The 16949-nt window shown below is 37.0% G+C and overlaps 1 protein-coding gene and 1 non-coding gene across 2 annotated transcripts in view; one reads left to right on the top strand and one right to left on the bottom strand.

Annotated features, from left to right (window-relative positions):
- Positions 1–16949, bottom strand: part of TDP1 (tyrosyl-DNA phosphodiesterase 1) — a 51933-nt gene that overhangs the window by 15901 nt on the left and 19083 nt on the right. The window contains exons 12-13 of the mRNA XM_075503422.1: positions 11214–11321; positions 9569–9671 (exon numbers count right to left, since the gene is read on the bottom strand). Coding sequence (XP_075359537.1) covers positions 9569–9671; positions 11214–11321 — 211 coding nt within the window. The remainder of the gene's footprint in view (positions 1–9568; positions 9672–11213; positions 11322–16949) is intronic.
- TRNAL-AAG (transfer RNA leucine (anticodon AAG)) lies at positions 2153–2234 on the top strand. Its single transcript has one exon. It is a non-coding gene; the product is annotated as a tRNA-Leu (tRNA).

Here is a 16949-nt window from a genome sequence, read left to right as displayed (position 1 = left end):
TTCCTCAAAACATCCTGGAGTAAGAGTCTAGGTTATGGAATACATTCTTCAACAAGGCTCTCTGAGGAGATTCACATACTTCTAAAAATAACTCTCGTGTGTCTATCTTCACACAGAAGATCACACAGAAATTGAAATAAGTCACACGTTTTGTCTGTTTTGAGCACTTCGTGGATGTTGACAGCTCTCATTGCCATTTCCAAAAAACAAACCAGCAGGATCTTGCCTAAAAAAATTCTGCCTGTTTTGTAAATTTTCCTCAGCCATATTCTATTCTTTCAGAATTTTTCACTCTGCAGCTATATTTCGTTCTTTGATCGCTGCTCACAGCAATACATTTTGAAATGTTAAGAGATACATTTCTTAGTTGGGAAAGCATATTTTTTTTGTACTTATGAAACTTTAGATGCTGTTGTGCATTCTATTAGTGCCTTAGCATCATACACTGTAAAAGTAGGTAGTGGGAGGAAGAATGTGAAAAGGAAGCTGAATAGCTTTTAAAATTCTGCTTTCCAGCCTTTTTTGCCCCAAACACAAGGCAGATTGCAGACTATACAAAAAAAAAAAAAAAATCACACAAGATAGAGATAAGAATTGCTATCCCTACTTGAGTGGGAATTAACATTGATATCGCTACAGTATTTTGATACTACTGAAGTAACTCCTACAGGAGACAGCTGATTATTCCACTGGATGATTATAGGACTATCCTTTCCCATGCCAGTAAACAGAAAAAAGCCCATTCTTCAGCAAAACTATTTAAAAGCTCACTAGTCTGGACAGTAAAGACTTAAAGATGACCATGACAGTGACCATGCTCCTCCGGCCAGGAGAATACAAAATGACATTTCAACATTGAGGTGCATTTATTGAAAAACAGAGCTTTACTCAACTGTATCAGAACTTTTTTTGTAAGAAGCCCACAGTGACAAATTCAGGTATCTAAACCCAAAGTTCCTTGGCTTGCAAAATATGTCTCTGGGTGTTGTTACCACTGGAGTTTAAAAACCTTGTAGCAGTTCTGTGAACACTAAAAGCAAGATTTAACATCCTATAGTCCACATATAAAATCTTGGTTTACCTACATTATATTTATTTCCCCACCCCCACTCTATTTCATACAGGAGAGAAGACTTCATCTGAAACTAGAGAAATCAAAGAAGAAAGTGGTACTACATTACTTTGGATGTTAAAGTCAAAGAGCTTAACCTGCTTTATTTTGGTTCTGGTCTAAGTTGAGCTATGACTGAAGGTGCTATGTTCAGTTGTTTGAACTCAGGAAAAATTTAAGCAGTTCAGTTCTGATGATCACACACACACATAATGGCTGGCTGCTCTCTAATCCAGATTCAGCTCATACACCCATCCCCACAGGGAACCATAAAAGAGTATTTTACTCGTTACCATTGAGTATTCACCACCAAATACAGCATTTCAGAATCTGAAATACTATTGTTAGTTGTCTGTGACTGATTCTCTAGATATAATTGTAACAACCTTATCAGACACAGAAGCTTTGAGGAAGAACTATTTATTTAAAAAGCTTTCCATTAGACACTTCCAGGATTTTTCAAACAAAATAATTACTGCAACATGCTTCCCAGAACTCCATACTGTTGGGTGATGGGGTTCTCTCAACATGTTTTACATGTTAAAGATGTGCTTTATTTCAGCCTCTGGAAAGGAATCCCCAGCAGCTGAAAGAGCAAGCTGAACATGAGTGAGAGTGAAGATGTAGGAGGTGAGAAATAGAAATGGAGATAGAAAGGGAAATGCAGTTCAAACACAGGACACAATCTTTATTATAAACATTATTTTTTAATCAATAGAAGCTTGTGATCTAATGTCAGCATCAGCTGATTTTTCCCTAAACACTAAAATTGTAAGTGATGACAGCTGCTGCTATGTTGACAACAACCATTCAGCATATTTCTGAGAGTCTGCATTAGCACACCAGGCCAAGGCCCAACCTCAAAGCATAAGTTCTGGAAGCATTTTAAAAACCAGACAAAAACTGGCAGGCAACAGATGGCAAGTGAGGAACGATCCACTTCCAAATTTGTATTCAGCAGAAAATAGAAGGCGCAAACCACAGAGCTAGTGGAGTTTTTAAGACTGGGAATATTAAGTGTGTGCTATGCAAGTCCACCAGGGTAGCGTGGCCGAGCGGTCTAAGGCGCTGGATTAAGGCTCCAGTCTCTTCGGGGGCGTGGGTTCGAATCCCACCGCTGCCAGGAATGTTTTAACAGTTGGACTCAATGATCTTAAAGGTCTTTTCCAACCTAAACAATTCTATAATTCTAAGTCTTAACTTCTACCAGAGTAAGTGTCATTAACTTTGTGATCAAACTGCATGAAACAACCTGAAGAAACAGAACTATCAGACACTGGCAGTATTAAATCCGGATTCCAATAGCTAGAGTGTACCGAGCCTCTCGAGGCCTAGGAATGCTCAGTTACATTTCAAAGCACTTCATCTAGTTTGTATTCTGTATGCATTTTAAAATGCAGACAAACTTTAAAAAATTCAGTTTCTAAAAACGTTAGTCTATTTCTAGTTCTCCATTATCTTCACCTAAGACTACTCTGTCACATCGTATGTTGAAACCACACTGAACCAACAAAAGCCTCGACAATCAGACTAAGTTATGAAAGAACAAGTTTTTATGCAGAGTTAACTGCAGGGCATACACATAAGATAGATTCACAAGCTAAGCATTGCAACTGACTATCAGATGATTGCATGTACATAAGGCAAGTACTAATATTTGTGTCTCTGACTACCTCCTTGTCATCATGTATCTCTGCAGGTACCTCCTAGTGAAGAAAGGAAAGATAGCTGCAGTCCCTCTCCCCACTTTGCTCCCATATACACCACATGACTACTGAGAGGAGACTTGTTTTCTTCTGGTTGCCAGTCTTCACAATTAAGTATCAATATTTAGGAAATTGGGAGGAAAAGAACTAAGTATTCTCTTCCAAATATGTATTAAATGTTACATATTCTTGCAGGTTTTAGATGAGCTTCAATTAACTTGTGTTCTGAGAGATCTGAAACTCAAACATAAGACTATCTCATGCACACTGGCAGATTTTAGTACAGCCACCTGTAGATGAGCACATATTTACACGTTTTCTATAATTTACGTAAGATAAGTGAGAGCTGAGGGCTATAGAGAAAGCCTTATACTTACACAAAGCATCTTTATATTGCATACTTTTTAATTATTTTTAATTACACTCTGCAACAAAATCAAACTAAACTTTATCATGAAGTGTGATATATTAGAATTATGTTTCTCATATGTACAAATTTCTGTCACTTCTGAATGAAAAAACAATCAGAGGCTAACCCATCACATATCACTTTGTAAAAAAATACAGCAGGCCAAACAGACTCAGCGAGTGAGGAAAACCTTGAGAACATCATTGTGTCACAGATTTATATCTTGATCTGTTTCTCCAGATTTATACCTGCATCTCATGTGCACCTTTGTCCCTCCACTCACTACCCTCCCAACTCAAATGATACAGAAGGAAAAAAAAAAAATAGAGAAAAGAGTAAGAACGATCAAACAATCTCCACCCTAGGAGCAACTGAGCAGGCTAAGGACTCTTCAGCCTAGAAGCAGATTAAGGTCTATAGAACAAGTGGTACAGAAACGGTGAATAGGGATCACATGGTTACTGCATCTTTCAATGCAAGAAGGGAAAACCATCAAATGAAACTAATTTTCAGAACACTGTGCTTCATGTGACACTAAGTTGTGGAACTCTGCCAGAGCAGGTTGCAAATTGCTAAAAGCTTACAGGCATTTAAGAGAAGACAAGACATGTTCACAGAAGAGGCTATAGCCTCTAAGTCAAGAAATCTTCAGGAATGAACTACTACATACATGCCTGCCCATTATACTTTTCCATCAGCATCTGCTTTTGGCCACTGAGAGTTTTCAGATGTGCCTTTGATGTGACAAAGTAAAGCCTTCTACCCCCGCAACAGCGGCTACTTTAGAGTAACCAGTATGACAAAAAGGGAAAGATCTGGGAGCTTTGCTCTACCATTTATAGTGCACAATACATTTTCCTCAGCCAGGTCCTAGCCATTTACGCCTATTTTCATCCAAAACTTCACTGATCAGCCTTCTCCATAGGCTCTGGTTCCAAAACCATGCCAAAAGAAGGTTATCTCAATGTGATCCTACACTCACCTTCCTGCTCTCTGCCCCCTTAACTTGCCCTTCCTGCTTCTTCCTTGCGTTAGCATTCACCTGATCATGTTGAGCTGGTTCATGGAACAACACTGTGAAAACTTGTGCAATTTGGTTTTGGTCAGTCTGGGCTGGTTTAAAGCACAAGGAATCTACTGAGCACCAGTGCCAGTACAACTAATGGAGTGAAGACAGCCATGGACAGGCTACAATCATGGTAGGGCCAAGTGATGATGTAGTTCCACATGTTAAAGCTAATCTATTGCTTTGACATGTTTGAGAAGCCAGATTCCAACCTACCTTATCAGGTGATTAATTCTCTTAACAGCCTGATCTGCTGAGTCAGACAGGTACAGCAACCTACTTGTCACCAGAACATGATCTTGAGTTCCAGCAAAGCTTCACTATATATTATTCTTCCTAGGCTGAGGGCCTAAGGCTGAAGCAGTTGTAGGTTTAAAGAGAGGCCTTGACTATCAAACAAAAATGACTGCCACAATCCCAAGATTGTCAGCATCCTTTCTACAAATCTGAACTCACCCTACAACTACTCAGTGAGATCTCGGCCAGGTTTGTATGAGTAACTTTTGTTGTTTTGATCCACTGTATGTATAGAAATTGGATGAATTTACTCTAATGAGTAACTAACTACTTCAATTCCTGCTGAAGGCTCCTTTTTCACTGAATAGAGTTACAAAATTTGTATAGACTTTGATGACAAAGGATGGCCCAATAGACAAAATTCTCATCTCTAAAGGTTAATGACACCTTTGAAATGAATGATTTTTGACAGATTGAGTTCCCAAGGGTCAGATTCTATCACTAGAAAATCTACTGCAGAGTATCATTAGACTGAAACACAGCCTTAGAGCAAGTTATCTCAAGTTACAGATGCTAAATTAAATCTCATTTAAAGATATTTGGAACCATCTTCTTGAGATGCTGACTCCTAAAGCTGCATAAAGAAAAAACTTTGCCAAAAGCATTGGTGTCTACTAAAACATTACAAATGCATTTAATTAATTGAAAGGCATGTCACTAATGACAGCAGCTTGTACAGATATGCCTGAGGAAGCCTTAAACTAATGCGGACACTGCTAGCACAGTAATCATAACACGATACTTACCATGGCTCTGTATTAGCTCTAGTTCTTGGGACAGTTTTGCCAATTTGTACTGAACTCTACTGCTATAAACATCAACCGGCAATTCTCAAGAACCATCTTGTGTGCATTAAGCTATTTTTGATTTTCAGATATAAGATTGTTATGCATGCATCATAAGGATAAATTTACACTGCAATAAAAAACATCAGCCATTCAAATCCTTGATGCCTACAGTTAAATTTGTTTTCAGCAGTACTTATTCACTTGTTGGCAGTGACTCATCTTCCTGACATGTGTGTTTCTGCGCTCTCTGAAAAACCACTGGGTTCCCAAACAACCCCACTCCACACCCCACCTCCCCACAATGCAGCTTGCTTACAATTCTATAACCATGTTAGGGGTACAAGTGAAAGTTCAGTTTTGAAAATACTGGCCCCTAGCTTTTGCATTTGACACTGACTATATTAATTATAAGTTGTGTTTATTTTCAACTTTAAAAAGAAATCACAAAGCAGCACAGAAACTGTAATTTTCATGACAATTTTTTCTTATTAAGAGAGAAGGTGGACACTCCCAATTTGAAAACTAGAACTTCATTACTGCTGTATGGTTGACAGTTATACAGGTGTTAGATAAGGTAGCACAATAACACAATATTACAGTCTTAAAGCCTGAAATCTTTCTAGGGGACAGTCACAACAATCAGAGTAGGGAGCAGCGGAGCACATCGGCAGCAGACAAATCCTACTTCTCTAATCTGATATTACCTTGCAGGCATACTATACAAGATTACAGTTCTTGCTCCCAGTGTATGAAATGTATTAATACTCCCTCCTTTATGCTACTACAAACATTAAAAACAAAATAAACATTTTTCATCCACTTACTTAATGGTCAAATTTTCAGCAGTGACTCTTCTGCACTGCAGGAAGTTTTCACACTGCTTAATGCTTCAACTAATGTGAAAATAACATAGAGCTATATAGCAATAGGTGAATATGATCTTTTCCTGAACATAGCATGGATAGGAACAGGAACACCCTGACTGCCTTTTCCAAAAGGCTGATCAAAAGGAAAAAACAGAATGCTAGAAGTCAAGGACTCTTACACATTTAAAAACCAAGTGTTCTCTGGGGTTCATTTCACAAACAAATTTAGAGTGTGCATATGAATATAGAATGCAGCAAAAATTGCTGAAAAGCCTTTAAGATTCAAAGCAATGTAGCCCCCCTCCCACACCAAGCAGAATTATCTCTGGTCCCTAAACAGAGGTTTGGCAAGAAGGGAGAGAAGAGGTCAAATTTTTTGCAATGCTTCAGTGAAACCTTTCCTCTCCCGAGAGCAGACCCAACCAATGTCTTTTTTGCCTCTCACCCTGATGACCACAAGGCTTGAGATGCATTAGGAACTGTTTACCCAAGAGTATTTACCAAAACCATTCTTTATAGTTGTTTTTACTAGTAGAGTACTCGTATTGGATTTATAGCAGAATCTATCTCTAAATTTTCTTGTGTAAACAGGCCTGCGAGCTTCTGCTAAAGGCTGAAGCAGATGCTTAGTAAGTATCCAATGTGGTTTTGATCATCAGTAAACTTAGCCTAGACACTGCATTTAAATTCTGGTTATTTTGATGCAACACAAGAATAAAAATACACTTCCATTTTTAATAATCTTCAATCTCTCAAACACCTAAGTGGATTTTATTCCAACTGGTAAGACTGGACTGAGAGCAGAAAAAAACATTAATAATTTTGGTCTAAATAAACACCTAGAATGATTAAAAAGTCATTAATAGCAGAAAGGTCTAACTAGTTTGCAGAGAAGGTAAAGTTTTAACTTCAGATTGCTGAAATTTTCTAAGGTTCGAGTGCTTCAGAATCTTTTATATTTCTGATAAAATTAAATGTTCCTGAACAAATCATGCTGTTCATCAAAATGAAGTCTGATTTTAGAATGAAACTGAGTTAGTTATAGAAAAACTCACAAGAATGAGATCAAAGGCATTAAGACTTACAATTTTAGGCATGGGGAAGAAAATTCAAGATCTTTTCACATAAGTTTTGGCCCTCTAAAAAATGTTCTGGTGATCCCCCCTTCCCTGCTCCACATGCAAGAAATCCTGCATAGAATGCAAGATTCAGGATGGAATGCAAGCCAAACATTCTCACAGGGGGCTTTGGGTGGTTGGGTTTTTTGTTTTTAAGTGAAAATTTTGCAGATTGCTCGGATCTGAAACAGGCAGGGTCATTCTTGGCAAAAAGACTAACTCAATTATTCCTGATGTTCTACATTTGAAGTATGTTTTCCAAAACTAGCAATGCATGGAAAAGCCAGAGTCGGAACAGGAATATTCAAATTATGTAAAATGACTGCGCAGTCTAGTGATCAGTTATGTTCATACAAAAAGTTTCATCCACTGGGTACAGTCATACCAGTACCATACATAAATTCCTTGCCTGGCAGCATCTGGAGATAACAGTTGCTAACTTCTTAGAACATTATTTTATCCCTTGAGGTCAGTTGCTGTTAAAAGTAAAATCTTTTCACACAATATTTTTGCATTAATCATTTTTTATGCAAGTGATGTTTGCCTCTTTTTTTTTTTTTTTTTTTAGAGTGCAGTGATATCAAAAGCAATGCTTCCTACTATAGGAAGTTATACGATTTTTCTTGTTTCATTCTCCGATTAACGCATTTTCTCTAAAAGTTTTCTTCCACATAAACCATGCTGGAGAATGATGCCTGAGATTGTCTCTAAGGTTCACAATATCAGAGACCACACTACTATGTAAACTCCTTAATAAATGTCAAGAGTGAGATACAGGAGCTCTTTAGCTACAGCCAGAAACTATCAATCTTAATTATTGCAATCTTAGGAGACTGCAATTATACAGTTATGGTAGGTAAACATTTTTACAATGTCATAATATTATTAAATATTCATTTGGGAGTACATTACTAATCAACAGAAATGATGAAACATGTGAACATCCGTGAACATTATCTAGGAAAGATGGTATTCTTCAGAAAAATATTTCTAAGGACCTTTAGCATACAAACGCTTTTGCAGAGAAACTTGGAATTTCTTCTCTGGAAAAGAAGAAATTTCACACAGGAAGGAGTTTGAATGGTTTCTGATCATAGACTAACTGCTGTTGATAACATTTTTGTACTAATAGGTTCACCAGAGAGAAGGAGCAATCATCAACAGGAACAAGAAACTCACATCTCCCCACTGTCAGGAAGTAGATCTAAATAAGACAAAAACCAATCTAAACAAAAAAGGGAAGCTTTTTTTCTTAAGCACAACGCACAATTAAGTCACAGTATTCACTACCACAGGATTCTATAGGGGGCTAAAAACCAGCAAGAGTAGTTCAATAAGGAACTTGATGTGTTAAGAGAATACACCAAGTTGTGGCTAGTAACCATCAAGGTCTGGATACAATTTTCATCCTGGAAAGCCTTTAAAATAAATCATAGGTAACATTATACTAAAGAGATATACATACCGTTTATTGTGCTAATCCCGATGGCATCTGCTACAACTGCACTAAGACTAGACTACAAGCTAGATAGACCTTAGTTGCCACGAAAACATTTTGTGTCTCCCAGTCCTCTGCTCCACTCACTAGAATAGTAGTTATTTTGGGTCAAGCTTGTCTTCTACATACAGAGTGCTGCTGTCACATAGGTTTCAAAGATACAGTCCTGCAGCTTTTAAACAGCCTTTAATGAAGATTCTCTTAGATTTGTACCAGAAACTTTAGAAGACGCATTTGAGAACTTGTTCTCAAAGCAGAAAATTTGAGAAGAGACAGTCACATGGCTTTGCAAATGCATTTCAGGAAAAGAGCAAGAACAGCTATCAGTGCAACATTAGGAATTGTTTTTCCATGTTACAACCCATACGCATCACTTCAATGTGAATATGCACTCACAGCCTAGTTTCAAGCAGCACAAAAGAGATTTGATCATCCTTTCTAGCAACAGTCAGTATATGTTACAATTTTAAAATATTATTGCCTTTCAGTAACATGACAAAAGTCACATCAATACCAAATCCATACTTGCTGTGTAGGAAAACAGACTGTTTCTATTTTAAAGAATACCTTATGTAAACTCCACTTGCTATTAGCTTTCTAACCTGGAAACACAGAACCTAGTAAGGAGATTATTCAGTCACATTTGTATTCATCAATATTTGCAGATTCTCAGCATATCCCAGGATTTGTACTTGAACTATGAACTTACAAATGCTGAAGGCATGAAAAGGACTCCAAGTTCGTAAGAACGGATCATCAGTTGCGTACCATTTTTCTCCAGAGCTCCCCAAGCTGCTTTAGATAGGTTGGCACTGCAAAGAGAAACAAAGCCTTTCAGTGAGGCATAATATTCACAGCAGAAAATGCTTAAGTACCACAGCTGTAGCAACGCACTTCTAGCTGGAGAACTTCACTTCAATCAGATCAGTCTTTTCATAAAAAGTGATGTGGCTCTTATTCCTTATTGCTCTTTTTACAGCACAGTGGGAGTAGTAGAGACAATATATAGAAGGGTATTCATACAACACGTGGATAATTATACAAGTCTACTCATATCATAGAGATCTACAAGACAAATTCAGCCTTTTGAATCTTCTCTGCACATTTCAGAAGGGAACTTGGTATTGGTAAATAGCTTCAATTTGATGACTTAGGAAGATTAAAGGCTAGCTCAATTACGACTAGTTACATTATAATACATTTACTACAGAGCATTTTTGCAAGTGTTAAACAATATCTTTTGCTCCTGGCATTTTGTTCTTTGATATATTTATGAAAACAAGTATTTATCAAACACGGATTTTTGTTTTAATCTGCTGTTCAGCATAATGTTGTAGTTGATCCTTCATCAGTATCTGCTATGAAGCAGATCAAGTTGGGAGTCAAAACATAAATACAATTGTTATCAAAACCTACTTCTACAGCAAAATACAAAGCTTAAACATTATGTTTTAACTGACAGACATACTGGATGCTTTTTGATAGTAGCAAATGGTGTAACAGAAGAAACATGAGAAAAAAAAAATAAAAGCAACCATGAATTTCTGTATTAGGTGGACTCAGCATCACATTTGAATGACTTTAACCCTTTAAAAAGCACCTTAATCACTACTTACTATTGCAAGCGACAGTATCAATGCGTGATGAAATTTAAAGAGCCAGAATATAAAGAGGAAAAAAAGATTAAAGTAACTGACTCTTTAAGAGTGAGGATACAAAGATCATGATCTATAGTATATAGGGTTGCACAAAAATCAGTTTTGGCAAAACTGAAACATATCTGTATTTTTCATTCACAATAAGACATTCTCCCCTCACATCAAGAAATTTCTTGCTCCCTCTTTTGGCTTCTTTAAAAAACAAACAACAGAAATACAAAGCTAGACTTCAAGCTAGACTGCTTAACAACTCAATCTGACAAAAGGCCAGATTCCAAGTATTAGGTATCAACATGTTTTTTAATGATAAGGTAGCACAAGAATAAACTTAGGCTTAACCCATATCTATTTTGTACAAACCAGAGCACATTCATGTACAGCATGAGTTAAAGAAGCTCAACCCAAGGTTTAAAAATACTTATCACTTCAGTTGATACTGAACCCAAAATTGGCAGTTACAGTTCAGACAAGATTTTGGTGCGATTGCCAACAGTTCCTGACATAATCATTTCAACCTGCAGCCACAAAAGGGGCAGTGCAATGAGGAAACATTAAATATGGACAAAAATTCATATTACTACTTGTAGCATTATGAGGATTATGGCAGTAACTCACCTGGGCCTGCAATTGACAAGAACTTAATATATTACTTTTTTTTTTTTTTTTAAAGTGAGAGGTGTATGGTTAGTTTTTTACCTTGTAACTAAGAACCATGCAATCTTCTGGAAGTCAGGAGAGGGTCTCATGTATGTCTTAATGTGAGGTATAGCATGACTTCGACCTGAGATTTCTGCTGACCACTTGCTAGAAAAAGAACAGGAATTCTTTTCATATACAGTTTTATTCTGCGGTCTAAAAATTACTCACCATACTACAGTGCCATGTTTTTGGTAATACTACCCTATACTTGTAACATTTAATACTTTTTTTCCCCCTACAGAAAGGCTGAAAATACTTTATTTAACTGAAATTTTAATCCTGAAATCCAATCTTACTAGAAGCCAGAAGGGCAGGATTTTTTTCTTCTTTACAAACAAACCAGACAGATAGGAGAGCCTGATTCACTGAGACTAACAAGTTTTTCCATTCCTCCACTCCAGTTAGCACTCAAGAAGCTAAATCCAAACTTCCAGCCAATATTTCTTCTTTGAAGACTACCAATGGTTACGCCTTTAAGCAAAGGAGCTTGGCACAGAATTAAACCTCGCAAAATTCCCCAAGCCCATTACAATTTATTATGCATGAAGTAGGGGCAGAGAGCAACTGACAGATTTTTGACACTACCCTTTCCTCTTCCCTTTTCTGTGCCCCTAAGCCACTGAGAAATTTGAGGGCTTAAGAGAGTAAAGGTCATATCTATGTAGATATATAAAAACTAGGTTACAACAACAAGCCATTGCTGGGGTAATTCAGCATCAATGTTACAAACTGAACTGTAAGCAAGCAGTAAATATATGTACATAACTGAAGGTATGTAATCATGGTATTTAGAAGCACTTTGCACTCACAGCTATTATAGTCCTCACTCAAAATCGGGAAGAAGGCTTCCAAATACACCTGCCTCCACCCAGAGACTTTTCTTTCCTCAGTTCGGAATAGAATAGGCTCTGGTTTTGGTTATCACAATCTTGTTTCCCTAATTTAGCATTCTCTTCTAAAAGGCAAATCAAAAAGAATCGAGAAACTTCCTAAGTGAACTGTGTTAATTTAAAAGCTTAAGATGACTGAAGTGGAAGGGCTGGAATTATTTACCCAAGTTGACTTTCAGGACTAACTTTCACATGAATTAAGTCGAGAGGCTTTGCAGTTCAGGGGTCAAGACCTACTTACTTCAACAACCCTATCCTCCGATGAAGGAAAGAAAACTGTTTCTGAGAACTGGTCCTGTATTCCTAAAGGGCAAGAGCTAAAACACTGTATGCATGCTTGGAGCAAACTAGACATCTTTATATTTTGATGCAAGCCACACTGAAGTCTGTTTTTGAAGAATAGACTAAGATATATGATACAGAAACAACTAACTAAACTTGTGTTCCCCTACAGAACTCTACACTTTATATACATACAGATTGTAAGGCTGTACCATAACTCAACAGTTAATAGCTTTTATCTCACAACTGACAGTTTAGGCAAACATTATCTTTAAGTTTAAGGCAAAAAAATAATTGGGTAACTCCAGTAACATTGTAGAAATGAAAACCAGGAAAAATGGTAGAATTGGGAATTGAACACAGATTGTCTTTAGTTTTATTTCACTGCCTTACATGAGGACAGACTTCTCCCCCCACTATTAACTGCAATAATTTTCAGATACTATCTCAGCCTACTGCCTTTTTGCCTCCTTATCATCTTTGACAGGTACAATTGAATACTGTGTTTTAGCAAGAGTACTACTGCTTCTCTTCCATTTACATTCTACAGTAATCTAATTGCAGTTAGTTTCAATCACAAATGATTGAAACTGGTATTCCAGAAAGTTAAAATCAGAAAGGGAAGCATACATTTTAGCCATATTTTCTTTAATAGGACAGCAAAAATATGTAAGGGCAAAAAGGGGAAAGAAAGTGATTATGTTCGTTGATTAGGTTTGGTTGTTTTGGGGGGTTTTTGTGTTTGTTTTTAAGTAATTACTTCACTGAAAAACTCAGATGCTTTTAGTAAAAGCATTATTAGCAAAGAAGTATTTAAGAAACGTTTTCCCTTCGGCCCAAAAGTCAGCTTATCTCCAGACTGCATAATGAAGTGATAAACCAAAAGAACTGGAAGGGGTTTCAGATGGGTACAATATCTCTTTTAATCTATTCTTAATACAGCTAAATTTCAACTTCACCATGGAACTTTCCTGGCATATTTTTGAAGAAAAAAACCACAAAACAAAACCCCGTTTTTGTTTTGAAGACAAACTGGTAACAAAAAAGCAAAAAAAACCCCTCAACCCCCCCCCCCCCAACAACCCCAAAACAAAAACCCCAAAACCCAACAGATTACAAAAAGCCTAAAGTAAAATACAAGCGCAGTTGCTTTGCACAGCAAGGATAAGAGCATATGTCAATATAACAATTTCAGACTACTTCTAGTCAAATTGACTTAACACATTTCAAGCTGTAAACTTTTCATCAGAATGCAGCTGCCAGAGGATGTACACAGGACTGATCTCATGTTGCAGTAAACTGCAGGCATATTCAGTCTCATCAGAGATAAATATGGTAAGTTAAATGAAACTAGCTTTGAGAAATTTTATGGAGCAAAACCACAGCTTGAAGTAGTTATTTTTTGACAGTCAGAGGTCATGGTATACCATGTAAACTAAAAGCTCAAGTGTGGAGTGAGGAAAAGGAGTTTTGTGAGTAGGTATCATCAGAATTTGAACAATAAAACATGAAAGCCTTTTTGCTAGTTTTTTTATTCTTTTACACTCCTAGGACTAGAACTCATTATCACTAATACAGCCTAACTCTGACTTTAGACCGCTAATCCTGACATTTCTACCAGTAACTTTTGTGGCATCTCAGCTTTTCTTTTTTTTTTTTTAATTACATAGCCTCTAATGTGATGATTAGGTGCATTGAATTAAAGAGGTAATCTACTTTAACTCTTAAAATGCAACAGCTTTTGCCCCTCCTACCCCTTCATTTTTCCAATAGCTATTTTTGAGTTTCACATAATTTGGGTTTTTTTGGTAAAGGAGGAAGGAAAAAGTCATCAATAAAGTATCTTTTGCAATATAGAAAATACTTTGCACTCACTTGCACTGCAACACAAATGTGAATGCTTACAAGCTTTTGCTTTTATAGGTACTTAAACACTTGCAAAATTTCAGAAGTATCTTTTTTAAAATGTTTGATTAATATTTGTTTTACTCGGCAATGAATTTTTGAGTTTGAAAAGGAGACTACACTGCAATTACAGTACATTTAGCTGGAAGACATACAGCAAGTATCGATTGCCACCAATATCAGGCATTTCTGGCACAAATGAGGTAAAGCAGCAGACACAGGCCCCTTTACAAGTGAAGCTACCTAGGCAGGGAAGCCAGATAATCCTAACATCCTGAAAATTAATCTGTGCAGACATGCTCAACCCATTCCTGGCAGAGCCAGGAATAACTCATTTTCTACACTACCACCTCTTTCATAATTTTTTTCTTACTTCAAATAGTGAATGAGCTTTCCATCTCAAGATACTGGCAACAAGGCTTGAGCATAGTTAAAACAACTCACACCATTAGTCTCAACCATAAGAGAACAGTAGGTCCTGTGTGTAAATGTTACGTATTTCTCATCTGTTATGATGTTAGAGAAACAACACTCTAGTTCTTTGAACTGAGAAGAAAGACAATTCTTCAAAACTCTACAGGCCTAAAGAACACATAAAGCTCTAATACAACTACTATTATGGACTTGTCAACAGCAAGTCAAACAAGCTCTTGTCAAACCAATTTCTTCCATTCTTTGAAAATAAAAATTTGACAAGGTAACTGCACAAACATAAGGCATGTGGTATTAAAAGTCAATCAATTAAATGAGCATTAAAATACAGTGTTTTATGTACCGCTAAAGCCGATCAACTGTTTCAAAAGCAGCAATTAACAGAAATCATTAAGCATTGCAAATCTCTCCTTATCAATGAGTAATACTGAATGCTGAAAGGAAAAAACAGCAACCCTACCAGAGAGAAAACTGAGCAAGTTGCACCATTTACACAGTAGCTAATCTAACAAAGCAGTCTAGTAATCAATTGCTATGATCAGAAAAGTAAAATCAACATTAGTCATCTTATTCTTTTGAAAAATTACTTTGAGAAATTACAATTCAGAGCTGCGTTACAGGTTAATTACACTCAACTGGCAGAAGAGATAGAAAAGCAGCCCACAGACGTTATGAAAATTGTATGCCTGGGGCAGAGGTTCTACCTCTTTGGGTGAGACTATAGGACACCATTTTCCAACTCCATTAATTTCTCCCTACCTGTAAAGAAGAGCTATTCCTTCTCCTTTACTGTAAGTATAAAGTATTTCTCTTCTTTCAACTCTGGTAGGAACCCTAGTTTCTTGCTGGTTTTGTGTTATTTTCCAGCAAGATAAAGACAAATTCCTCTTCTACTGTCCAAAGCTTTGCATTATGGCAAGTCTTTAAAATAGCTCATCTTATATTTAACTCTATTGAAAGAGGACCTACCATTTTCTGTGTCTGTCAGGTTACCACAGATAAGAAGCTGCTGTATGTCATCTGCTCTATGGTAACAGCTTACGTGTGGGCTCTCATCAAGGGCTAGCATCTTGTATTACTGCAAGGTAAGAATCTGCATCTGCGTGGCCACTACAGAGCAGTTATGCAGGGCCACTTGTCATCTGCAAACAATTTGACAGTTGAATTTAAAACAGCCCTTCTGTTGCTAGAGCAGAACCCTAATATGCCCAACAAAACAGGTATGTGGGTGTTTTCCCATTAAACGGGAATAAAACAATGAATGGTCTCATTATCAAGTAATGTTCTGTGCAGTAAAGAAAAGACTAGTGAAAAAAGGTTACATTTTTCTTCCAATAAGGTTCTCATGAAGTATACGCTTATAGAAACCTGAATTAAGGCTGCACAAACACCCCCAGTTTTATGATCTCCTCACTTTTTGAATCACAACTGAACAATCTTGAAGTCTTGAAGGTGTTTGTAGCTTTCTTCCTTTGCTGAACGTGCTCAGAGGCCACACTTCAAAGGCAGGAGAGACAAAGCCTCACATGCTTTCTGTTCCAGTTCCATTCCTTGGACATTGACCAGCAAGGCTCACAGCAGCAATCATGTTCACTCTAGAATGGAGGATGCTCTCTGCAACTAGCAATTGTATTCTCAGCCCTCTGAATATATACACAACTTTACAAACTCTTACTTAGATATGGGTAAAGTATCTTACCAGTGCAACTTCCACCTGGAAGAGGTAAAAGCTTCTGGTGAAAGGAATGGGGAGCTGTGGTCTTGTAAGAGGTTACCAGATTTAATTATTTTTTTTTTTTTTTATCTGTGCAAAACAACTTTTTCCCATTGTTCTCAAAACACGCTTAAGTTTTTAAAGATTCAGCCTGAGGGCAACATCTGGCATAGAATGTGTTAGAATTTGGCAATATTAGTAGCAAGTGAAAATAGAAGTTCTTAATGGAAAACGTCAGGCACCTTTAACAAAAGATGATATTACCATAAGGGGCTGAGAATTTTTGCAGCAGGACTGCTGCACTCAAAAAATAAACAAAAAAAGCCTTCCTAACCCTGTTGTGGCTCAGCTGGAATTCTGTTAATACCAAGGCACAAGTAGGAAAGTGAAATACAACTGAAAAAAAAAAAAAAAAAGAGAGGAGCAACATTATTCCAATTCAGAGAAGGAAAGCTTAATTTAGAAGTTTACAGAATCCAAAATCTGGTAGTGTCCTCCATTAGCAACAGT

This window comes from Mycteria americana, chromosome 5 (assembly GCF_035582795.1).
Source record: "Mycteria americana isolate JAX WOST 10 ecotype Jacksonville Zoo and Gardens chromosome 5, USCA_MyAme_1.0, whole genome shotgun sequence".
In the NCBI taxonomy this organism is placed as follows: Eukaryota; Metazoa; Chordata; class Aves; order Ciconiiformes; family Ciconiidae; genus Mycteria; species Mycteria americana.
Note: the sequence above shows the minus strand (reverse complement) of the source record. Positions and strands in the feature narration are given on the sequence as shown.